Here is a 24,724-nt window from a genome sequence, read left to right as displayed (position 1 = left end):
AATAACCGTTTCCCTTTTTTTTTTTTTTTTGAAGTAGGGAAATTTGGGACAAAGTGAATAACGAGGCAAAGTGAAATGGTGAAATATTTACTCCGCTTTTCGCGCCACCTATCTGGTATTATTTTAACTATATAGTAACACATGCAGTCTGTTCCAGTCAACAAAAGTTACCTCTGACATTCAAAGAATATGATAATAAAAGCAATTTTTAAAAATGGATACTCTACTCATATTGTAACATTGGTTGTAAGTCAAAAATTATTTTCGTTTGCTTTGATTCACTGAAACTGGCTGTCTCTTTTTTAACAGCAGCTCAATGCAAGGTTTCCAAAAGAAAAAGTCAGATTTCAAAAGTCAATTTCGATCGCCCCTCCCTTGCATCTGTCCTTAATCGAAATAACTTCGAGATATGAAGTAAACACGTACACTGTGTTCCAAAATTAAAAATTTACAGATTGTTTTTCTTTTGATAAATTAAATGTCAAACGTATTTGTTCCATATTACGTTTGAATTCGTGAGAAGGAAAGGGATGAAAGTGGACAATTTCAAGTTTTGAGTGAAACGCGTTTCAAGATATCGTCCTAGGTAGACTTTCATTGAATTTTTTTCTGGACCATGATCTATAGCAGCACCAACCAAGGCTACTAGTACTATCTCTTGCCCCAAGACAGAGGAGAGATTCACCTACCATTTGTACTGGTTATCTCAAAAATTTTAATTTTGCCACTTACATCCCTTTGCTTCTTACTGCCTCATTTGTCTACAAAACCTCACCCCAGGTGTTAATTATACTTTGCTCGAACCTTAATGCATAAAGGCGCGCAAAAGACATTTGCACGATGGCGCCGATCAGGCTTGGGCGCGGGCCTGCTTATAACAGAAGAATGATTTCACAGTAGAGAAGATATTCACTTTCAAAAATGCTTGCTTTCTGGAGAGCCCATTGAAGCAGTTTAATAATAGACATTAACAAAGAGTTTTCAAGCATACCCCCCCCCCAAAGGACCTGACTTACCAGTAGGTACATAAGGCCCGGCTTAAGGCACCCCACTTTGGTGGGAGGGAGGGGGGGTGCACCAAAAAATTTTCCGTATAGAAACTTATAACAAAATATTATTTTGGTTTGCTAATTTTGAAATTTTAAATTAAGGGGAGTATTAAATGCATAGGAACATGGCTTTTGACATCAAAGCAGCCTTATTTGGCTATCTACTTTATCGTTTAGGTTGTTTAGACCAGGGGTACTCAACTTCGGGTGCATGCACTCCTAGGGAGGGGGGGGGGGTTCAGAACTTCAAAGGAGACGCAAAGCTTTGAAAAAGGACACTCGCTGGTGAGATAAATTAACTGTATCTACCAGTTTGTTGGCGCTCTCAGCTTCAATGAGATGACATCTACCTCCGGCTCGGTTACTTACTATTCCAGATTGATGAGTTCTAATAAGAATAAAACTCTCTGGATGTGATAAGCAGGCTGTCTGATATATTGCATGTAGTTCTGCTTTAGCCCTGGCTTAGGGGTGGTTACTTCTTGCTAAGTAATTTTAAGTTGCTCAATTTTTAAGCACATGAAAATATATTCGACATTACAATTCGTCGCCTCAGAGCAACAGTAAGGTATCTAATCCCAGAAATAACCCTGAAAGATCTTACTGTTGCTCTGAGGCGACGATATATTTACTGCCTGTTTTTCTTTTGAGGTTTTTAGTGCAGTTCCCATCCAAATCTAAGAGAATCTTGATTTTCAGCATTAGTATGCAGAAAGTAATAGAAATCTCGAGCAAGGCATTGAAAGTAATCTTGATGCACGCTTTGGCGACTGTTGCAAACTATTATTCAAAAACTTGTCAAGGACAAACACTGACAGATTTTCCATTCATGTTGTGAGAGGGACTGGCATAATATGCCAACCTCTCACATAAATCATACATTACCTCAAATTACTCGTAATTCGTATTTAGTTCTTCGACTTCATGTGTTTCAATAATTGTACGTTCAAAAATGTTACATTATGCGAACTATTTTTCATTACAGCACACTAGTAATGAGTCGATGCGGGGTCTTGTGCGGACACCTTACCCCGGGAAAGGGGCTGATTTTCAAATGTTGTACAGTTAAATTCTTTTTTCTTTAGGGGAAGTACAAATTTTTCCTTTTGTTCTAATTATACTTTCAATTAAAGCCTTTACTGTTTAAGTTGGAGGATTTTCATTTGATTTTGATCTAGCAATCACGATTGCTTATTTGTCGTCGATGCCTGACATTCGCCAAAACCTGTATGTGCAATTGGTAGATAGCGAGCCACGTGATCCTTTGCTGCATGGTCAAAGAAATTTGTTTGCTCGAGTAAAATATTATCATCTGCTTTTTTGAATAATGTTTATTTTTATTGATCTTTTTCTTTTGTTTTATTTATTTTAATGTTTTTTATTGGAAATTTCTTTTGAATTGATAATAGCAGGTTATAATTTAATTTTAAGCATTTAGTTACAATAGTTTTTAATACTTTTAAGTCATATTTTAGTTAGACACTTGGGAAAGGGAGTTTTGACAGAGGTTGGCCTCATTACATCAGGATTTTTTATTACTTCATGGAAAATGCATGGAGCTTCGGTAAAAATATGTATGTACATTTTAATTAACGAAATTTTTTTATTTATTATTATTTCGGAATCAGAAGGGAAATTTACATGAGCTAAAAGAGCTTTTATCATGAGTACAGCTAATGTTTTATAGACCATTATTATGTCATGATATATTTTGGATATGGTGCTTTCCCATTGCACAGCAGCCTATTTAGCAGATCCTGCTGCAAGATCAACTCAGAGAGTAAATGATTACGGAACGAACAATTTTTTTTATAGTATTATTCATTTTTATTATTCTTATTACTACAAATTCTGTAAATAGTAATTATTTTTGTGATTAATTTCTGAATGATAAGATTCGTGAAGGGAATAAAAAGAAAATATGAGAAAGTGATAGAACGGTGTAGGATTTTCTGGAATATTTGAGAACTCTCTTTCGAGGTTTATAAATAGCCATGCGGCGAGTTCAAAGTTAGTCTCGACTCTCGACTGAGCCGTTGCGCTGAGAGCATGTATTTAGCTCTGTGTGTATTAGCCTTTGCGCTGTGTTTTTACGTATTTGATGTAAATACGTGTGCCATCGTTGAGTTTACATTGTTAATTGATATTTGCATCATTGCTATGGTTAATTTAGCAGTTGCTAACGATATTTCTTATACATATTTGCAAATAAATCTCTAGTATTTTTTTTTTTTTTCTCAAGAACTGTTTCGTCATTTAAAGAAAGTTTGAAGTTGAATCGAACGTGTAACATTATTTTAAAAAGTATCTTTTCTTTCCAGTAAATATTTTGTTTGGGAAATGTATTAATGAAATGACCATTCAGTAGGCCCAGTCATTGTCCATTTCTGTGTGTTTTTGCAATTGATTTTCAACTTATAAAAATGATAAAATATAAATGAAACTTTTATACCTACGCAGTGGCGCACACAAGGGGAGGGTCCAGGGGGTCCAGACGCTTCCCATCGTCTTTAAGTTTTTTTTCTTTTTTTTTTTTAAAGACTATAATCCTATGTTTGTAGTAAGTAAAATAATTCCAAGCATGTGGTAACAAAATTTTTAGATTTAATGAATGAAAAAATAGAACTTATTTTCTCCCTTTCCTCCCCTGCAAAATTCAACTTTATGTGAATATAAATTGTTCTATAAAGATGCTTTAGATTTTGCTTCGCTGTTTTTATATTCAGCTACGAGAGATGTAAATACATTCATTCTTGTGCTTTCTTGTTTTTTAATTAAGGATTTGTTATTAATAAATTAATTAATGATAAGTAATTATTCAATATATATTTATAATGTTTTTTCTTCCCAACAATCGATAAAATCAAAGAATGTTTCGATGCGTGTTGGAATATGATCAGAATGGTGGACCTTCGATCCTGGACCCCCTCCCCCTTTGAAACATCCCCGTGTGCGCCACTGTACCTACGTGATTCCATCATTATTACTATAATTTTACGTGAAATTCTTCAAAATATTAAAACCATTTCAGTTTAGCGTTAAAAGTTAGTACGGAATATACAATGTCCTTTCCTATTAGGGTAAGCTAAAGAGGTTTGACCCTCAAATGGTCTAAGGTTTTTCAAATACAAATGTGATGACCAGCAACAGGCTCTGGGCCCAGCTAGGCTGGTCCTATTCAATTAATTAGTCTTCAATGAAGATCAATGGCCCTCTTAAAGCTATCCACCCCCTTGCTCATTACCGCCTCTTCTGGTAAGCTGTTTCAAGTGCCCACGACCCTACTAAAGTAGTAGTTTTTCCTGATTTCCAAGTTAGCCTGAGATTTAAATAGCTTAAAACCATGACTTCTCGTCCTGCTTTCTGTGCAAAAATTTAATCCATTAACATCTTTCATATTGATAAATTTAAATAACTGAATCATGTCCCCTCTAACTCTCCTTTGCTCCAGGCTATACATATTAAGCCTATTAAGTCTGGTATCATAATCTAAATCTGAAAGTCCCCTTACTAGTCTAGTTAGCCTTCTTTGAACGCCTTTCCAATACAGAAATATCTTTCTTCCGATAAGGCGACCAAAACTGAACAACATACTCCAAATGTGGTCTTAATAAACTCCTATTATATAAAGGCAGAAGACCCTTCTTAGATTTTTTGAAATAGATCTATTGATAAACCCAAGCATTTTGTTGGCTTTGTTACTTGCAAGTAAAATATGGGTTAAGATAGCCAGATCCATAACATTTTCTGCCTGATTTATGACTGAACCCTGTAAACGATATCTCGTACGCTTATTTCCATGACCTAAGTGTAGCACTTGACATTTCCCTACATTAACTGCCATATCCCATTTATCCACCCACTTAGTAATATGTTCTAAATCCTCTTGAAGCTGTTTTACTTGTTCTTCATTTTCGACAATCCCAATTTTTTTTCATCATGGGTAGGGAGACCTGACCCATGATGATTTTTTCTATGAAAAGGATATTTAGGAAAAATTTTAGTCATATTCTTGGTTGACCAGTCACACAACAGTATTTTGCAGGGACAAGCCATTTCAAAACTGTCAGTGGTTTTCAAGAAATTCAAGGTTAAATGATACTGCACCTTAAAAGTCAAGTTTGAAGATTTTGGAATTTTTTAGATTCTTCTTGGATTTCAAAACCTCCAGTTTTGTGGGAAATGAATTTTTAAAATATGCATGCTTTAATCACTTTTCTAGCTATCTATTGATATACAGTAGCTTTGTGTAACTTTAATCTAAGTTGCTAAAAATCTCACGTAAACAAAAGAAAGCTAACTAGGGAGCTTTGTTAGGGAACCCTAACTAGGGAGTCAAGCTAAATAGGGAGAATTGACCGAAGGACTAATTTGATATGTTTGTTTAATTTGATGTTTTTTCAATGAATTTTTATTTTTGGACAGGTAAAATATTGTCAGTTAGGCCTAATGATTTGATTTTATTCATTCAATGACGCTAATATTGTGAATATGAAGGCCTGATTTTTTAAAAATGAATAACTAGTATAATACATAATATTTTGGTCTAAAAATTGTTTTTATTTGACAGATAACTAAATTACTAATAATCTTTGAGTCCAATGCGTTGTTATTTAGTAAAATAACTGAAATATTGCTTAGGTCTGATTTGATAAAGTTTTGAATTCGACTTTTACTCTCTTGCTGACATGGAGTAAGATTAATAATAATAAAAAAATTATGTAACTCTTCACTTGAAGAGTGAAAATTTTGTATATTAAACTTCAAGTATCACTTATTAAAACAAAAAACACCATCAAACCTGCGTTTTTGATTCCAATATCTATGAATCTTCTTGCTGATATGGAGGAATGTAATACTTCATCTAAAGAGTGAAAATTTTGCATATTCACTTCAAGTATCACTTATTTAAACAAAAAACACCATCAAACCTGCGTTTTCGGTTTCAATATCTATGATTCTTTTTATATTCATGAGGAGGGTCACGTCTCCCTAAGTGTTGGGTCAAGTCTCCATAGCTCTAGGGACACTTGACCATTTGCAGACGATTAATATAATTTTTTTGTACCATTTCTACTTGGAATTATGCTATTATTTTTAGCCATAATAACGTGCAAAATTGCAAGCTATTAATGTATATTATTTCGTTCTAACTGTTCTACACACACACACACACACACACAAAAAAAAAAAAAGGAAGTGGAGAACCAAAAATTGTGTAAATTCTCCCTAGATTCGCCAACTCTCTACTTCTCTTTGAAAATTAAAAAAAAAAAAAAAAATACCATCCTTGTCTGTGCTTGAATTCAGTTGTATTTTTCAATCATGAAACGCTTTATTTTACAACTTATGTTTAATTTTATTAAAAACCTAAAATATACAAAATATACATAATACATTTAAGACATGGCAAATAAAGGCACACTTGGTAGCTTATCATTACTTGCATGCTCAACATTCTTAAAGGCACATACATAACAAAAACCACACAAAATAAGTAGTTATGCCTATTCAAAAGCAAAGTATTTTAGAGTGTAAAACAGTATTTGGATGCATCAGTTGCCAAACCGATTAATTCCACTTTAAAAAAAAAAAACCCTCATTTCAGCTTTAATAGTGCTTAATCAATGCTTAGAATGTGAATTTATATTAAGCTTTTGGTTCAGTACATTTCTGATCCTGCGATGGCAGAAAATGTAACACGAGGGCCCATTCACTCCTATGGATAACACTATCTTCTTCATAACTTTTCTCGACTTTTTGTTTTATGGAGTTAATCGATTTGGCAAGTGAAGCATCCCATTTAGAGAACACTTTATTTTATTTTAAATCCGTGCAACGTTGGAGAAATTCTCTCTGTCTTTATGTCTGACGGGCACAGCGCCTAGACCATTTGGCCGATTTTCATGAAATTTGGTACAAAATTAGTTTGTAGCATGGGGCTGTGCACCTTGAAGCGATTTTTTGAAAATTTGATTTTGTTCTTCTTCTATTTCAATTGTAAGAACATTTTACCGAGTAAATTATCATAACGTGGGAGAGTAAATTTCCAAATTATCATTACGTGGAACCGTAATATGTGCAAGCAAATAAACATAGCAAATTGGCGAGAAACTCATCATCCATTATTTGTAAATATACAGGCAAACCAAATGAACTTTGAATTTTCTACTATGGGCAAAGCCGTGCGAGTACCACTAGTTAGGAATAAAACAAGTCATATGTAAAAAAAAAAAAAAACAATTCCTACTTAGATCAAGCTTGCCTCATATGTGGAAACCATATTTATATTGCTTTAAGAGTTGGTTAATCTGACATCCTTTAATACAAATTTTAATAAAAGCATCGTTCAACAATGACAGTGATCAACACTGAATTTTAAATTGAAGGCTTACCTACATTTTAGCATGAAATTAGTTTAAAGCAATTGTAATTCACATTCTAATTACCTTGTAACATCGGAACCAATTTTATCTAATGCAGAAAAATCAGGGGTTTCTACAAACATTTTATTCTAATTTTTGCGAGCATTTTTTCATCCTCATAGTAGAGGATTTATGCAAAAATGTTAATTAAAATTAGAATAAAACAAATATTTAATAGTTATTTAAGTAATTTGAATATAGAACATTGTCATTGTGTGGATCTGAGATTGCATTCCAAATTCCACAAGAACCCGATCGCAAGAAGTGGATGAAAATTGAGTTGCAAGATTTGAACAAGATATATATTTTAACTAGCTGTACCTGCACAGCGATGCCCGTGCTAAGAATTTAAAGGAAGTCCATAGAATAAAAAAAATCCATGCCCCTCCTCCTGTCTTTACGCCAAATTTGCCGCCTACCATGGCTGTTTAAATAAATTTGGCAACGGTATTGATTAATCAATATCTATCCTTTTCATATTTTCTATACCTATTTCCAGTTGCGTTTTGTGTCATTAACCTTTTTGCGCCAAAATTGCCGAACTCAAATATGTAATATAAAATAGATACAGCGAAACATCCGGTGGAAGTGACCGCGCCACAGTAACCCACCTAATTAGCGAGCGAAACGAACTCTGGCCGATAAGTAATTGCGATTAAAAAGCACAGTACATCAAGGGCAAAAAGGAAATCCAGTATCCTGTACATAAAAGGATTTAACTTCCCAGCAGAAAAACATCACAATTAAAAAACATGGTACATCTAGGACAAAAAGGAAATCCTGCACCCCATATGAAAAATTTAACTATAGAAAAGCTAACGTTTGAGAAAAGGTGAAAAAAAAACTCTACAATTAAAAAAGGATACCTCCCCCCTCTTCTGATGTCAAATAATCAGTAATCATATTTTTTAACTAAAATGCGTGAACACTATTAAAAAACCTAAGTGCCAAATAAACAAATAATCCGCAACTCCATTGTTTATTGCCAAATGACTTTCAAATTAAAAAGAAAACCAATTAACATTCGCACAATGAATTTAACAAAAATGACAACAGAGCAACCACCAGTTCTACTATTCGAACGCAACCGTATACCGAAGATGATGTCACTGCAAGCACATTTAATCCGTATACCGAAGATGACGTCGCGCCAGAAACAAAAATCAAGTTTAGCCTTGAAAATTGGCTCAATTAGGTTCGCAATTAGAATAGTTTATATATCCTGTTCTAATAAATTGAGAGAAAGTGAACAAACATCATCTTGTTCGGAAAGGAAAGCTCTTTCCAATGGCATATAATGTTAGGGGGTGGGGGGATTTCTCACCCCCTAACTAGGCAAAAAACGGGACATTTCAGCTTAATTAGTTAATTATGAAAAAACTAATTAGAAATTTAGAAATCGGGCTTCGAGGTGCAGATCCCCGGGGTACGTTCAAATTTTGTGCCAAGCTTTAGGGCTGTAGGTGCTATGGGGTCTTCTGGCCATCGGGTACAAACAAAGAAATGCTGTCACCTTTATATATATAGATATATGGTGATTGTGAGCTAGTATTAGGAATTGAATAACAGTTAAAATGTAAAAAATTTGCTACTTCTTGCTTTAAGTATAATGCATTGTAAACTCAGTCACTTGCCACATTAATACAATCAGAAACAATGCATGATACATAACAGGCATTAAAAAGTGCGAAATGGTCAAGAATATGTGAATGGATGTTTTGATTGAAAATATATCATAGATCAGTAAATAGTTTAAACCAACACATATGAGTTGAACTTTTAAATTTAGCAATCAATTCTAAATCATTAAAAATACTTTTTTTCTAAAATTGAAAAGTAAACTTTACACTATTAGAATTTTTTTGAGAAAAACATTGTGCTAATAAATTTCAGCTCTTCGCTGAAACCTGTTACACTACACTCCAGGATCTCCCATACCTACCCCTATATATGGTTTAACTGCTTGGATGGGGCCATAAAGACAACTTTTTTTTTATAATCCAGGCAAGGAGCCAAGTAACCCCTGATCTAGCACCCCCGAGAGTAATTGATTTGGACTGGCAACTTGGAGTACTTGGTGTCCTTGAAAAATTCAAAATGAACCCGTTATCAGTAGCGAACATGGAAGATCTTCAACTAGTTGGCATGGTGCCTGTGACCCTTCAGTTCTTATCAGGGCCATCATGGCCAATATACTGGGCCACAGGAATTCAATATCGAAAGGAACTTGTAGTAAATAACATGTATCTGCAATAAAAAACATTTGAGTTTTGAGATTTAAGGAGTTGCATGCACTTCCACTTTGTTTTAAAGGAGGGGGGAAGGGGCGATGTGACTACTGTACAAACTTTTTTTTTTTTTTTGTGCAACATTAAATATCCAAAAAAGGAATAAAGTTGGCTAAATATTTGCAATTTTCTTTTGGTTTTTGTTTTCAATAAAAGTCAGGTGAAATCTATCATCTAAAATGCGTTGCTACAGTTCTGAAAGCAAGTCAGTAGATTAAGATTATTAAAATTTTAAAGTAAAGAAATTTCATTATTAATGATTTATGTTGAAATAGTTCGATATGTATGCTCAAAATTTATTAAAATATTTTCAGAAGTAATGTCTAGGGTTGAGGGTTCGAGCCCCTTTATCCTATTTATGGGAGGGAGCCCATGACGGTCAGATAAGACTGAAGAAAGCACAAGGGGTCAGCCATCTTGGTTAAATGACTCATGAGGAACAGAAAGAGAGAAAGAAGAATGTTGATATAAACAAAGGGGTGCACGTTGGGGAGGGGACACTTGTTGGTCCAGGTGTCTCCAGGCTGAAGGGGGCCCCTGATTTTTAAAATGAGAGGTGAAATGTGTGTAGGGATATAGGGGTAAACAACATGGAGGGGAGCCCTGTAAAAGTTATTTGTGATGAGCTCCAAAATGTCTGTGTACGCCCTGGAGATAGGAGTACAGGATGATTATTTTAAAACAAAGCAAGTACAAAGCACATATTCCTGACCCATTATTTATGCTTTTGCTACACTTAATGTACTTTATAACAAGTGCATTTTCAATTGAAAATAAGAAAAGGTAAAAAAATAACACAACAATTACTTAGGACAACTAAATATCACATTTGTTAGGTTGGGAATAAATTTCAGTAAATAATCTTTAAATATTATAACATGTATATAAAACAATGACACTCCAATAAATGATTATTGATGCAGGAATATAAAAAGTGCTGCAACATAACTGCAAAATTTTAACATGAAATTTAACAATTAAATGAGTTACCACCATCAATCTAATAAGGAACAATCATCAGCACCAGTAGCGTACCTAGGGGGTCTGGCATCCCTGGCGAACTTAAGAAATTGTCCCCCCCCCCCAAGTGTTGTGCGGATGGGAAGTCACTGGAGGCCACTGTGACCTCCCAACAGGGGCGCACCCAGGACTGTTTCCAGGGAAGGGCTAAAAGGTTTGCGAGGAGCTCTAATAAGTGAAGTCCAAGGCAAAATCAATGAAGTTTCAGAAGGCCCTTCCATCAAAAAAAGTTACAAATCTACAAAACCATTACAAGTTCCAAGAACACATAATTTTAGGCGAGTCCTTAGTGATTTCAGAGAGTAGACAAAGGTGGGCGTTTCGGAAGAACTGCCCCGAAAATTTTCTGAAGTGAAGCCTTAAAAATGAAATTTTAGGAGTGTTAAGGGAAGATTGAGAGGCTTTCCCCTGGAGAACATTGCTAAATTGAAATTTCTGAATTCCAAAATTTATTTAAAAAGTGAAATTTTAAGAAATTGTGGTGACATGAAGGTGAGGTTTAAGGGGCTCTCAACAGGAAATTTTTTGAGATTTGTCTTAAAAACATATTTTGGTCTATCTTTGATGGTGTTAGGAGAAGAGGGGCAGTGTTCAGGAGCTCTGCCCAGAAATATTTTGATATTGAAATTATAGAAACGATTTGCTGAGATATTAAGAGATGGATGGGTAACTTTTGGTAATGCTTCGAAATTGAAGCCCAAAAAGATACATTTCCATGCTATGTTTAGCGATTTTAAGGGGATAGGCTTCGAGGGTTCTCCTAGGAAAATTTTCGACATAGAGGGTATAAAAACGCAATTTTAAATAATATTAGGTGTGTCAAGGGGTGCAGGATAGAAAATTTTGGATAAAAACTGCTTAAAACAGATTTTGCAGCTATCTTTTGGAAATGATACACAGAGATAAATGCGGAAGTTCCGTACTGGAAATAATTTGAAAATAAAGCTCCCAAAACTTACTTTAGGCAATTTTTGTACCAGTTAGAGGAGAAGGAGAGCGCAAGTAGCCCTCCCTCGGAAATTTTTCGAATTTAAAGTCCTTGAAAAAAATTTTATGTTATCTTTGGGGAAACTAGGGGGTTCGAGATTGAGGGGATTCTCCCGGAAAATTTCCAAAACTGAAGGCCAAAAAACGCAATTTTACACTCTCTTTGGTTAAAGGGAATTGTCTTCATGTTTCTGGGAGGGGGCTTAAGCCCCTTAGCTCCCCCCGTGGGTGCCTCACTGCCTCCCAAAAATTTCTTGGAGGAAAATTTGACTAATTCATTCGACAAATTAGGAGACAACATTGCAACCTTAATATTCTTATTTTCTATTTTTAAATTGTTTTCAATGATGCCCAATCTTCTTTTGCAGTAGATGTTATGTAACATGTGTAAGTGTGTGCACTCGAATTTATCATTCGGTAGAATTAGATTTTATTCTTCATATTCAGAATTCTCTCCTTCCCAAAAATTTTAGTTCTCCCTTCACTATTTCATGCAAATTGAATAAAACCAATAATATTTGCAATTCGTTAATAAATATAAATAATGTATGTTCTTGAACCAAATGAGAATAAACATTTTTCAGTTCCGTTTATAGCAATATATTTTCCAATTTTGCTTTTTCTTGAGAGACTTTTTTAAAATTTTTATAAAAGGATTTTTCTACTCATTAGATCAATTTTTTAAAAAAGATTTTTATTTATTTATTTTAAATCAGTTGAAATGCTGCCCCCGAGCAGCTGCCCCCTGGCAGGAGCCACTCCTGCCAACCCCTTGTTACGCTACTGATAAGCACACACATATTGCTCAAAGATGACAATAATACCACATCTCAGAAAACAATATTAAGAAAATCAACGTTCTATTCAATATTACTTGAATTATTTTACAATGAGAGCAAAACATTGATGACATTTTGTTTACTGGTTGGTTTTTGTAGTCTGGATCAGTAGTGCGTAGTTGAAGTTTGAAAAGCTTTCTTCTAAATTATGAAATTTTAATGGTTTGACGCAACGATTATATGGTTTACATGCCACTACTCACTAAAAATGTAAACTAACTTTAGTTTTAAGGCAAGAAAGAGCATTAAACTTAAGATTATGAATAATTACAATGATTTTTCAAACCCTTTGAGATGTGCCACTATTTTCTCTGTTGAACGATATGTTCAAAAGCAACTTGATAACAGACTTTAAAAAATGCTTTGAATTCTCTAACAACTGCAAATATCAAGTTCTGCAAGAAGGCATAATTTGGCAGAATTAAGAGAATTATTTTTTAAATCAAATCAGTATTGGTAACAATGACTATTTCAGGACGAATGGATGAAAAGGTCAACCCATGGCAGTTATTCGGGTCAATTAATTCAACATTTGAACTGATAACGGAAAAGAATAAGAGCTGTGTACGATGTAGGCGACTATTAATCCGCTGAGGCTGTAAAATCGTTTCAGACAGACTAACCAATTTTTGCACATAATTTTTATGGGAATATCAAAACATGGTATATAATTCCACAAATTTAATTGCTATTACCCCATTCCTACAATCAAATCTTGTTAACGGGACACCTGGATGTCATGACACTTTTCCAAAATCCTGAATTGATGGCATGTAAATTTAACGTTAAGAGGCTCTGGGTATCTAGATAAAAGATAAAAAAGTAGATCTACCATTTTAGCCATTGCATTAGATAAAATATTCAAACTTACATTAATTGAATATAATTAAGACTGTTGAATTTTCATTTTTTAAATCTATTATTTTTCTTTAAGATACAGTTTAATTATGTATTCTTTAGTAATTCCAGTTCAGATGTGACTCAGCTTAGAACAATATTTTGGAGAAAGTACAAAGGCTGACGTGATAACAAGGTTGACTAATAAAAGTTACTCAATATAAGCATTGCAATACTAAAATGATTTTACATGTTATTTAAAGGGAAGAACTAATAAATTGCTTTAAAAATGAGTGCAAATTTCTTTTCGTACAAAATTTCTTTTAATTTGTGTAAAAACTATTTTAACAGTAACTAAATTACAGTTTGTCTTGGATTCTTATTAATTAGATGCAATGCAGAACAAGCTTTGGGACAAACATTCAATATAAAACAAGATTAAAAAGCAAATATATATATATATATAATTTGAGCAACATAGTATAATACATTTGTACATAAATTTTATCACTAACAAATATGCTGTTATGAAGAAAAAACATTTTGTGAATGACAAACGTTGAGAAAAGTGTAAAAGATTTAAACTTCTTTAACAAACCTCAGAAACTAATCTGTGTGGGCTGCTCATCAGCTCATCAGACATTTTGTTGGTTGAATGAACAATTTAGTCACTACAATGAGTCCAATTTCAGATGAAGACAAGAAATTATATTACAGATGGTTATGATAAGCATAATCAAGCTTGATGGCACAATAAATAAGACTTTTTGTTCAAATATGACATAAATGAAATGAATTTCATGCTTCACTTAATGAAAAATGTGACTTGAATATTGAAATCAAGGTCTTCGATGCATTGCTGTCCGGAAATTATCCATTGATACCATTTTTTCAGTGGCAATTAACATATTTATTATAGTCCGATGATAAGTAATGCTAAAATTTTACAAATGAATCAACAAAAGTTTTGAAAATATGCAAATAATATTGCAAGTCAATTGAAAGAAGTATTTACATAATTGCTTCATGGAAAACAAAGAACATTGGTTTAAAGCAATGCTGAATGCTGAAAATGATGAAGTCCTTGTTATTGCCACAGAGTTCCGTAAGAGTGATATGCTTTCTTAAAATTATTTTAGCAGTTCCATGCCTATTTGTCCTCCCAGCCACTTGATTTTAGTGAGACTTGAAGGACAGAGAATGAATAATTTGTTAAAGCAATATTCTTTCAAAATAAATGGCACAATATAAAATTTTAAGCAGTCTGGCTCCATAAATTAACTTTGAAATAACTTGACAAATAATGCCAAGTGTTTTTTTTTTTGACTGAAGTTCGACTAGGTTGAATTGGACCACTTCCAAAAGAGTTACTTGCGATCACTAAGTAACTCGAAATAATAACATTTCGATTTTGAAGTTTAATTTTATACTAAAAACTACATGAGTTCTTTCAAGTGCAAAAACTTTCCTCAGAATACAATGGAGTCCTTAGATGTCTCGTTAATGTTCCATTGCAACTGCGCTTTATCGTAGCTTCTTTTTGAAGTATTTTTGCTGGACTTTCTTTGAGTGGTCTTGTCACTTTCCACTCTGTGTTTGACATATAAAGGTTGGCATCAGTCCCTCTAGGGGTTAAGCGAGGTAAATCGTGGATTTTTCTTTGTTTAATGAACACATACATGCCACAGGTTCCAAATGACAGCCCAACAAGCAATCCACCAAAGAAAGCAAGTATCACATGTTCCATATGAACTCCATCCTCTTCAACTGACTGAGATTCTTCAGCTTGATAGTTGACTGCAAAACAGAACAAGTTATGAGAAATAAAGCTATGTTTTCCTGCATAAAAAAATCACAACAAAAATATCAACAAAGCAGAAAAAGTACAAGTTATTGCTTACAATCTCATCACCACAACGAGAAACCCTTTTTTCAATGTAGAAGACGAGTTTACGAAAAACAACAGATGCCTTTGTATTACATGAACTTGGTTTTTACCAATAAAATATACAATGAAATATACATATGAAATAAATATATATTACTAAGATAAACTAAATCAGAGATTGAAATGGTACCGATTTAGGTGTAAAAATGCTATAAAAATTTTTTAAAATATTATGTTTCACTCAAAATTTTCTAACTATAACATTTGAAACATAAATAAATACACATTTTATTTTGTTTTGAATGCAAAATTTATGAAGAACAATTTATTTGCAAGAAAAATAAACTTTTTTTTTGTTACTCTTAAAGTAATTATAGCAAACTATTCTATTTAAGCTGGGCACTTCAGCTTCTTCCAAATTGCATGCACATGTGCATTTTGAGGTCAAAACACCAAGAAAAATCCAAATATAAGCACCCTTCTTACAAATGAGTTAAGGGTCACTATTAGATTTTACTCTATTTTATTTCATGAAAACAAATTTACAGTTGCTGATTTCCAAAATTAAAGGCGAAATTAAATAACGATAATATTAAATAAATATATGTACTGATTTAAATTTTAATTATAAAAATACTATTTATATGAGATTATACACATAATTGTGTTTCTCAAATTTCTTTCATAAATTCAATTTACAGTTGTAAAAGCTGATTACAGAAATTAGAGGCGAAATGAGATAGTAATAATGCTAAACAAGAGTGTATTGGTATTAATTTTAATCATTAAAATATTACCTATACGAGAATCTACGCATAATTTTGTTTCTCGACTAGGACCAATACAGTATTTTGAGTTAGAAGCATCACTTCTGCAACGTCGTTGCCTATGTTGTTCATTCCTTATATCACAGAGAGACCACACAGTCCATTCTTCCCAGCCATCCAGTTCTAAGAAAATCAAATATGTGTTAATATTTGCTTCACTACAAACCAAGTTTAAAACAATAGAGGAGCATTAACAAGAAACTATATTTGTCCCGATTAAGATGAAAATGATCCCATCACATTGGCATCAATTACATTGAGACAATTTTTCTTAATGTAGGGGGGGAATTTTGGAAAACTCATGCATTTAGAAATTCAATTTAAAAATTTTAGCAATGTATGTAACAGAACAATTTGTCAAAAAAAAAAAAGGGTTGCTAAATGTACTTTAGCCGAATAATTTGGTTACATTCTTTAAGAACTTTGCAAGAGATGATAAAAAGGGTTGTTGATTGCCTTACCTGTGATTTAATGAATAGTAATTGCTACAAATTTGTAGTTCAGAAATCAGCATAAAATATTATGAAAATTACCTTCACAATCAGGCAATTCACATTTCCTGTCCATACGTGAAGGCCCTTTGCAGTCAGCACCATTTCCAGACACAGGAGGATTGTCACATGTTCGTTCACGGTGTTGAAATGCAGTTCCACAACTTGCAGAACAAGGAGACCATTCAGACCACTCTGACCAATCAGCATCAATGTTAATAAAAGCTGAAAAAAAAAATAATGATTCAAACTTTAAATGATTATTTGGAGCAGATTATTCGACTGTGAGGATATCCCAGCATTGCATAACAAATTTGCAATGAAAATTGCAATTGTCACTGCAACTTTGTGCTTTATCATGTTAAGACTTTTTTTCCACTTACTTAAAATTAATAAATGTTGTTGTATGTGACTCTCTACCTATCTATGTCATTGCTACTTCTAGTGAAAGACAGAAAACTGAGCATCCAACCAGGTATCAATATATTTGTTATTTTCTTGGCTACATGTTTAGCTATATGGCATAGCTGTGCAACTTTAATTAGCGGAGATATTAGTTAAAAAGAACTAAAACCCTAAAGTTTTCTTCTAGCAGTTCTTCTTCAGAACACTTTTCCCCATAATCTTCCCAATTATTTTCCCTTTCAATCTGGCAAGGGCCAAAGTGGAAGTTACGCACTTTCTCAAGACCACATGGGTCCTAGTTTCATAATGTTTCTCTTCCGCGGAAGTTATTGAATCTCGCAGACAGGATAACAAATGTTTATCAAGAGGGGTAGTATAAATATTTTTATTGGATGTCAAATTAGTAAAGTAAAATATTAATCTCTATAAACATTGTAAAAAAGTGTTCTCAAAATAATAAATAAAAATACTATTACTTTCACATCTAATCATGATTACATGAATTGGACACTGACAATTTTGAAAGCTTAACATTAGTGAAGAATTTTTGTTTAGTAAAACATGAAAAATGCAATGCAACCGTTAATAAAAAAGTCTTTTGAGTAACTTTTGTTTATTCAAGGCTTAATGAGATTTCCATTCAAAGTTTTTTAATTTATGCAAAGAAAAATAATTTTCTATACCTGAATCTAAGCAGCTAAGGCTTCCTTCTAAACAAAATCTTTCTTCTTTCTTCAAATGCCCGACTCTTATATCATTCACATCTGGAACATTGGCTCGACAAGTTGACCTATATCTTTGTTGAAAGAATCCATCCTTAGTGGTGTTTACCAATAGCCATGGAGTCCAGGGTGAAGACTTTCGGTGCTCCGGACACAAATGTGTGTTACAGATACGGAAATCTTGATGACATCCATAACATTCATGTCCACCAAATTGTGGTGCTGGATCATCACATCGACGCTCTCTTGTTTGCATCCCACCACCACATGGGGAACTACACTCGCTCCATGCTGTCCATTCTGACCAATGTCCATGAATAGGAGATCGTGTAAAAGCTATAACATTTATTCATTACTATTTTCAAATTGAAAATGAATATTGTGGTTTAAAAAGTAAAATTTTATGCTATTTTTGATATCATTATTGTTCTTTCTAAGAAAATTATGAATTATTCTAACAAAAAGTAATACAGTAATACAGTACAGTCATACAGTAATACTTTAACAAAAAATTCAAGTAGAGCATTCATAATCATAAAGATGTTCTTTTGTAATTTTCATTTGTATTTTAATTACATCAAAACATTTTTTATTAAGTTTTAAATATCAGTAAATCAATTAAGAAATATGTTTAACACTTAATGAGCAATAAATGAATAAATAAATAAATAAAACAATGAGCCTACAATAAATTTTTATTTAATGCCTACCAAAATTTTATATTAATTTTGTATTCTATAATAGTACGGTAACGGCACCAGTAAAAGACAAGGGTCCAGTAACAGACAGTTGTAAATTTGGATTTCAATAATAAGAATTTTCGGCAGGTAAAACTGATGTTGCTGTTGCCCATGAATACGGTGCAACCATCTAGTGTTATCAGAGTGAATTTTATGAGCCAGTTGGTGTTTACAAGTCAGTAGTGGAAGGTTATGAACAGCCACCAAGAGGTCAGCCGATGTTTCATGTTCATTTTAAATTAATAAGTTTTTAGATCTAAAAATAAAGAACTTTTGTATATTTTGAAGAGGAAAAGGAATTTTGTCCATTACTCATTCTTCCCTCATCCTATCTCTTACTGGATATTATCAGAATTGACGGTGTCTGTTACTTGGGTTCGGACCTTTTTTCGAAATTGAGCAAATAAAATTAGAATTAACTAATTCAGAGGATCCAGAAGCAGCCAAACGTTAGATGAGATGTAGTTGCATGAGAGAAAAATAGTTTAAAAATTCTAAATACATTAAAAAGCTCAGAAAATTGAGTTAATATGAGTGATGTCTTAAGCATGTCTGTTACTGGTGCTGTTAATCTATTTAAATATTTTCCAAGTACTAAAACTAATCTGACAGAAAATGAATTTTAAGTAGATAAAAATTAAAAAAAAAAAAACTATAACTTGTATCTGCTGATAATTCTAATTTTAATCATTTTGTTCATTTCTATTTGAATTATTTTGTTCATACCCCCACATTTAAGGTAGATCAGTTAACGATTGCATACTTTCCAACCTTCGAAGAAAAAAAAAACAGGAGATTCCACTAGAGGTATATAGGTGATTCACCAGCGGCATATCTTCACAACATAATTATTAATTGTACTTTTAAATAACCTGAGTACTAAATTTAAAGTGAAACGGGGGGTTTTCGCAGATGTAAGCTAATTGGTAGCAGCAAGAAAAACATACTGCAAAGAAAAAACCTAATAATAAGTAGTGAACTTGCTTAAAGTTCTGTACATTCCCCAATCTCTTCCAGAAAAATAGCTACCAAAATTTAATTCCTAAAATCCGAAAAAAAAATCAATATATAATGAAAATAATATATATAACAAGTAGGTATAGGGAAGCACATGTTGAAATAACTTCAAATTTTCAAAATAATTGAAATATTTTCAAGATGCAAAAAGATTGAAATCTGCTGCAATTTTCGGCAGAGCACGTGCTGTGTTGAACACGCAATGTGGAAAACTTCCAAAAAAATTAATTTTTACTAACGGAGTTATTAATTGGAAAATTTCTTATTCCCTGACATTGGTAGACTAGAAAGGGGCGCCATCTATTGAGAAGAAAGTGGTACTTTTTGATGATTGACTGAAAAAACGGGAGAAAATCGTAAAAAACGGGAAATCGTGAGATGGAAGCAAAAAACGGGAATCTCCTGTTAAAAACAGTAGAGTTGGCAAGTATGCGATTGTTATCACAGTGTAGTCAAACTTCTTATTAATAGTTTAGATTTTAACTTCAGTTACAGAAATTATAGTATAGAGCATAATTAATCTCAAGTGTTGTAATCATGATACAGAAAAACGTGCAAATAACCATCCCTGTAGGGGGGACCACGAGCAAGTGAGTTTGACCATTATGAAGAGAGCTGACCAGTATTATGAGATATAGAAAATGAATATTCAGAAAATCCAAATCAATAATTTTAGCAATTTCAAAATATTAAAGCAAAATTAAGATCCCCCCCCTTTTTTTAGCTAAAATTTTCTCTAGGTCAATTACAATAATTTCAAGAATATGCATAATCATAATTCAAAGCAAAACTCTAAAAAGACATGAAAATTTAATGACCCTTTTGAGACTTTTGATTCTCAATTCTTTTGAAATTTTCAAAGCTCTTTCCTGCAAAATAGGTCCTGGAAGGTGTAGTTTTCATACATTTACTCCATTTTATTCATTTTAAATAACTTTGATTTTATTCCTTAATGTACGAAATTTCTTCTTGAGATTTTTTCTCACGATTCGATGCTTTATTACATGCTAGCATGGAAATGATCAGGTTCCCTAACAGTAAATAAGGTTTGAGGTCAAAAATGGTTTGAAAGGGTTTCTGGTGTGATTTGCTATTTGCTTAGGCTAGCTGACAAAAGTGTATAAGTCATAAGTATAGTTTAGGTCTCAAACCCTGCAAATGAAAGATTTTATGAGGGAATATGAGCTATAAGCCATATCATTTCATAATGACTGGAATATGTGCAGAATAAGCATCTGGAATAACAGCAACTTCAAGGACAAAATAAGGAAAAAAGCCTTCAGAAATTCATTTAACTATTTTTGTGGCTGATTGAAAGAGAATTTAAAGGATTTATTTACCAGGACATGGAGGATTTGTGGCACAGTAAATTTCATCTTTATCAGGGCCAATGCAGTTATGACCCCCATGTTTGGGAGCTGGATTACCACAGCTTCTTCGGCGCATTTTAATAGCAACACCACATGTTTGAGAGCAGGCAGACCACGCAGACCATTCTGTCCATTGGCCATGAACTAATAAAACATTTAAAAGTATTTAAGATTTAATAGGGTTTCAATATATAACAATCATAGTATACACAAGAAAGGCAGTTCTAGGGTAAAGTAAATGATAATATTGTTACCGTATTTTCGGGATTAAGCGCCGCGGCGCATACAAGAAAAAAAGTTTCAAAAATGTGGATGCGGCGCATATAATGGGAGCGGCGGGTATAGTGTTTTTTTTTTTTTTCCCCGATCAAGTTTTAAAAAAAATCCGAGTTTGCAAAAAAGTTGAACATTTTACCAATAGATGGCGCCACACTTTTCCCTTTCGTTTTGCGAAATGAGCGACAAGCAAAGCAAAGAGGGGTAGCCATGAGGGGAGGTGAGTCAGCGATTGCTGGTGTTGCACCATAGAGAGAAACGCTAAACCACGTGAGCGCTGAATGACGTGAGCGGCGAGGAAGCCTCATCGAAGCGAAGGGGGACGGAGGGTCAAGGAAAGGAGCTTGTTAGCAAGACTAGCAGGGGAGGGGGGTGGAACTTCCAGTTTTCTAAAGGGGAATCACCCCTTTCAACAAAGTGGGTTGCTCGGGGTGGTCAAGTGACCTACTAATTGAAAACTTGTTTCTCCGTCTCCCATCCCCAATTTTATTCACTCACATCGTCGCTTTTGCTGTCGTTCGTGCGTTCTTTTCTTTCTTAAAGTTTTTACATCGAGTTTCATCTGAAATGGCTCCTACTAAACGACTTAAGAGTTACACTGCAGCTTTCAAGTTGGAAGTTATCGCTAAGGCTGAAGCGATCGGAAATCGTCCTGCTGCCCGGGAATTCGGAATTGATGAAAGATGTGTTCGGCGTTGGAGGTCCGAAAAATCAACGATCGAAGCGATGCCGAAGACAAAACGTGCCCGACGAGGAAGATCAGCTCACTGGCCGGATTTAGAACGGGACCTGAAGAAGTGGGTAGTGGAGCAGAGAGCTAAAGGAATTTCCGTTTCGACTGTCCGGATTCGAATAGAAGCCAGGTGCATCGCTGCTAATTTGAATATTTCCAACTTCAAAGGCAACGCGAATTGGTGCTTCAGATTCATGAAGCGGAATCATTTGTCCGTCAGGCAGCGAACAACTGTGGGGCAGAGTCTTCCAGCTGATTGGATGGAGCAGAAAAAAAAGTTTTTAGACTACGTCGAGAAGCTGAAGAAAGAAAACAACTTTCAGCCTCATCAGCTTATCAACATGGACGAAGTCCCTTTGACTTTCGACTGCCCTCCCAACAGGACTGTCACATCTACCGGTGAGAAGAGCGTCGCCATTACAACCACGGGGCATGAAAAAACATCATTCACGTGTGTTTTGGCTTGCACGGCTAGCGGAGAGAAGCTGAAGCCTATGCTGATTTTTAAGCGGAAAACGGTCCCGAAGGAGTCTTTCCGTCCACCGTTGTCATCCGCTGCAACGAGAAGGGGTGGATGAATGAGGCCCTGATGTCAGACTGGTTTAACGAAGTTTGGAGAAAAAGGAAAGGCGCTTTTTTCCAACCAAGTGGAATGTTGATTATGGACTCCATGGCGGCGCACAAGACCGACCCTGTGAAGGAAGCGGCGCGGCAATGTTTGGCGTCCCTGGCCATCATACCAGGTGGGCTTACAAAAAAGTTGCAGCCCTTGGATTTGGCCCCCAATCACAGTTTTAAGAGCCACATGCGTCAACAATGGGAGTCCTGGATGGTGAACGGACTGCACGAATACACGAAAGGCGGCAACCTGAAGAAAGCGTCGTTCGCGGAAGTGGCGAAGTGGGTAGCTGCAGCTTGGAATGCGGTAAAGCCGAGCACCATAATTTCCGGCTTCACCGAGGCGGAGATCATTCCCCGAGTCCCGGATGTTGCTGCGGAGGACGATGGCTCCGATGACGAGGAAAACAGCCCGGAGCTCGATGCAGACTTTCTAGGACTATTTGCGTCCGACAGCGAGGACAGCGATTTCGAAGGATTTTGAATCGCCGATCCATAGTGGATGCGACCCACTGAAAAAAGCGTGCTTATAGTGGCGCCGACCACTTAAAAAAACGTGGAGCGCCATGAGGAGAAGGGTCCGCGTCCCGCGCTCTGGATAACCAACCAATGTCTCCTCCCAAAGTACGAAAATTTTAATTATAGTAATAATAATATAGTTATGTTAATTATATTCTTTTAAATTTTATTTTCATTTTATTGCAAGTTTCTGAACGTCTAAATTGCGCTTTTAAGTTGCGTTAAGTTGGATGCGGCGCTTATAGCGGGCGCGGCGCTTATAATGGGTGCGGCGCGTACATTAATTTTTTTTTTCCGGCGACGATAATTTTCGATGCGGCGCTTATACTGGGTGCGGCGCTTAATCCCGAAAATACGGTAAGTTGAAACCAAAAGCGTGAAAACTTGGGCACATGTTTATATAAAACAAAGTTCTTCCAATACTTCCTGAATATATTTTTATTGTACAAAAAAGAAAAAAAAAAAAGAAAACCTGACAAAGAAATCAAAACTATTTTACTTTAAAATGACTACAGTTAGTTTCATTTTAATGACATACCGTTTAACGATCTTCTCTATTTAAAGATAACTTCTCACGGTCCCAGATGCTTCACTGTAATTTTAGAAGCAATGAATTTAAGGACACATTTTACTTAGATGATTTTTTGTAGTCCCTTGAAAGTCGTTAAATAGGGAGCCAACTGTACATGCTTTAGAGGATTGAAATATATTTTTTAGAATGGTAGGTGGACACTCTCCAGACTTCACAGCATAATATTTCAGTCAGTACATAAAAATCATGTTAATTTTCAATAACATTTAGACTTAATGCATTAAAAGGTTATGTAAAATCCGTATCAGTTTCTCATTTATGCTTACCAAGTTATCATCAAACTTAGTAAACAAACAACAAATTCCTTGTGCCTTATTTCTCATAAAATAGAAAAAAAAAACTTACCAGTACAATTAGCAACTTGAATTCCAACACCATCACATTGGTTTCCTCCATTGGCTGGCGAAGGTTTATCACACAATCTTTGCTGACACATACAACCATCATTAGCAGATCCTCTCTTTAAATGTGAGCAAGGAATCCAGGGCCCCCACTTTCCCCAACCTCCATTAACTGAAGAATAAAAAAAAACATATTTGTTATAGTGATATCTGAAGAGTTCAGATGAACGTCAAACTGCATTGCTTAGATATAACTTTTTATGATGAAAATTAATTAAAATCCATATGAATGGACAAGGGTGCCAGTAAGATTTTTTAAAGAGGGAAGTTTAGTTGAGATATTAAAAATAATAATCCAATGTGTCAAAATTATGTTTCAAATAAATAATTTCTATTAAATTGCTATTTATCACTTTATTAATTACTTCCATTTATTTTATTTTATTTATTTTTTTTTCCATTTTAATTGTTTCTACACTTTCAAAAGTTCAGTTTGCTGAAACATGCCACGGAATTTTCAGAGGTGATGGTTAGGTGCTGGCCTTCTATGCCTGGGGACCCAGGTTCTGACCTGGGTGGCCAGTCAGTGGATTTTCAAGATGCAGGAAATCTTCAGCGCCCATGTCGTATGATTATGCGGCATGTAAAAGATCCCTTGGGTATTCGTTTGACTTAGAATATCCCTCGGCTAATTTAAATTCCTAGTGAATTGCGCATCAAATGAGAGCCCAGGTGCCTCC

The 24,724-nt window shown here is 34.4% G+C and overlaps 1 protein-coding gene across 1 annotated transcript in view; it reads right to left on the bottom strand.

Moving 5' to 3' along the window:
• Positions 1–6,401: 6,401 nt before the first annotated feature.
• The window catches only part of LOC129235144 (semaphorin-5A-like), a 59,238-nt gene continuing 40,915 nt past the window's right edge, over positions 6,402–24,724 (bottom strand). The window contains exons 13-18 of the mRNA XM_054868835.1: positions 23,989–24,156; positions 20,876–21,049; positions 17,740–18,114; positions 16,694–16,876; positions 16,131–16,283; positions 6,402–15,242 (exon numbers count right to left, since the gene is read on the bottom strand). Coding sequence (XP_054724810.1) covers positions 14,896–15,242; positions 16,131–16,283; positions 16,694–16,876; positions 17,740–18,114; positions 20,876–21,049; positions 23,989–24,156 — 1,400 coding nt within the window. The 3' untranslated portion in view covers positions 6,402–14,895. The remainder of the gene's footprint in view (positions 15,243–16,130; positions 16,284–16,693; positions 16,877–17,739; positions 18,115–20,875; positions 21,050–23,988; positions 24,157–24,724) is intronic.

The sequence above is a fragment of the Uloborus diversus genome, chromosome 2 (assembly GCF_026930045.1).
Source record: "Uloborus diversus isolate 005 chromosome 2, Udiv.v.3.1, whole genome shotgun sequence".
Lineage (NCBI taxonomy): Eukaryota > Metazoa > Arthropoda > Arachnida > Araneae > Uloboridae > Uloborus > Uloborus diversus.
Note: the sequence above shows the minus strand (reverse complement) of the source record. Positions and strands in the feature narration are given on the sequence as shown.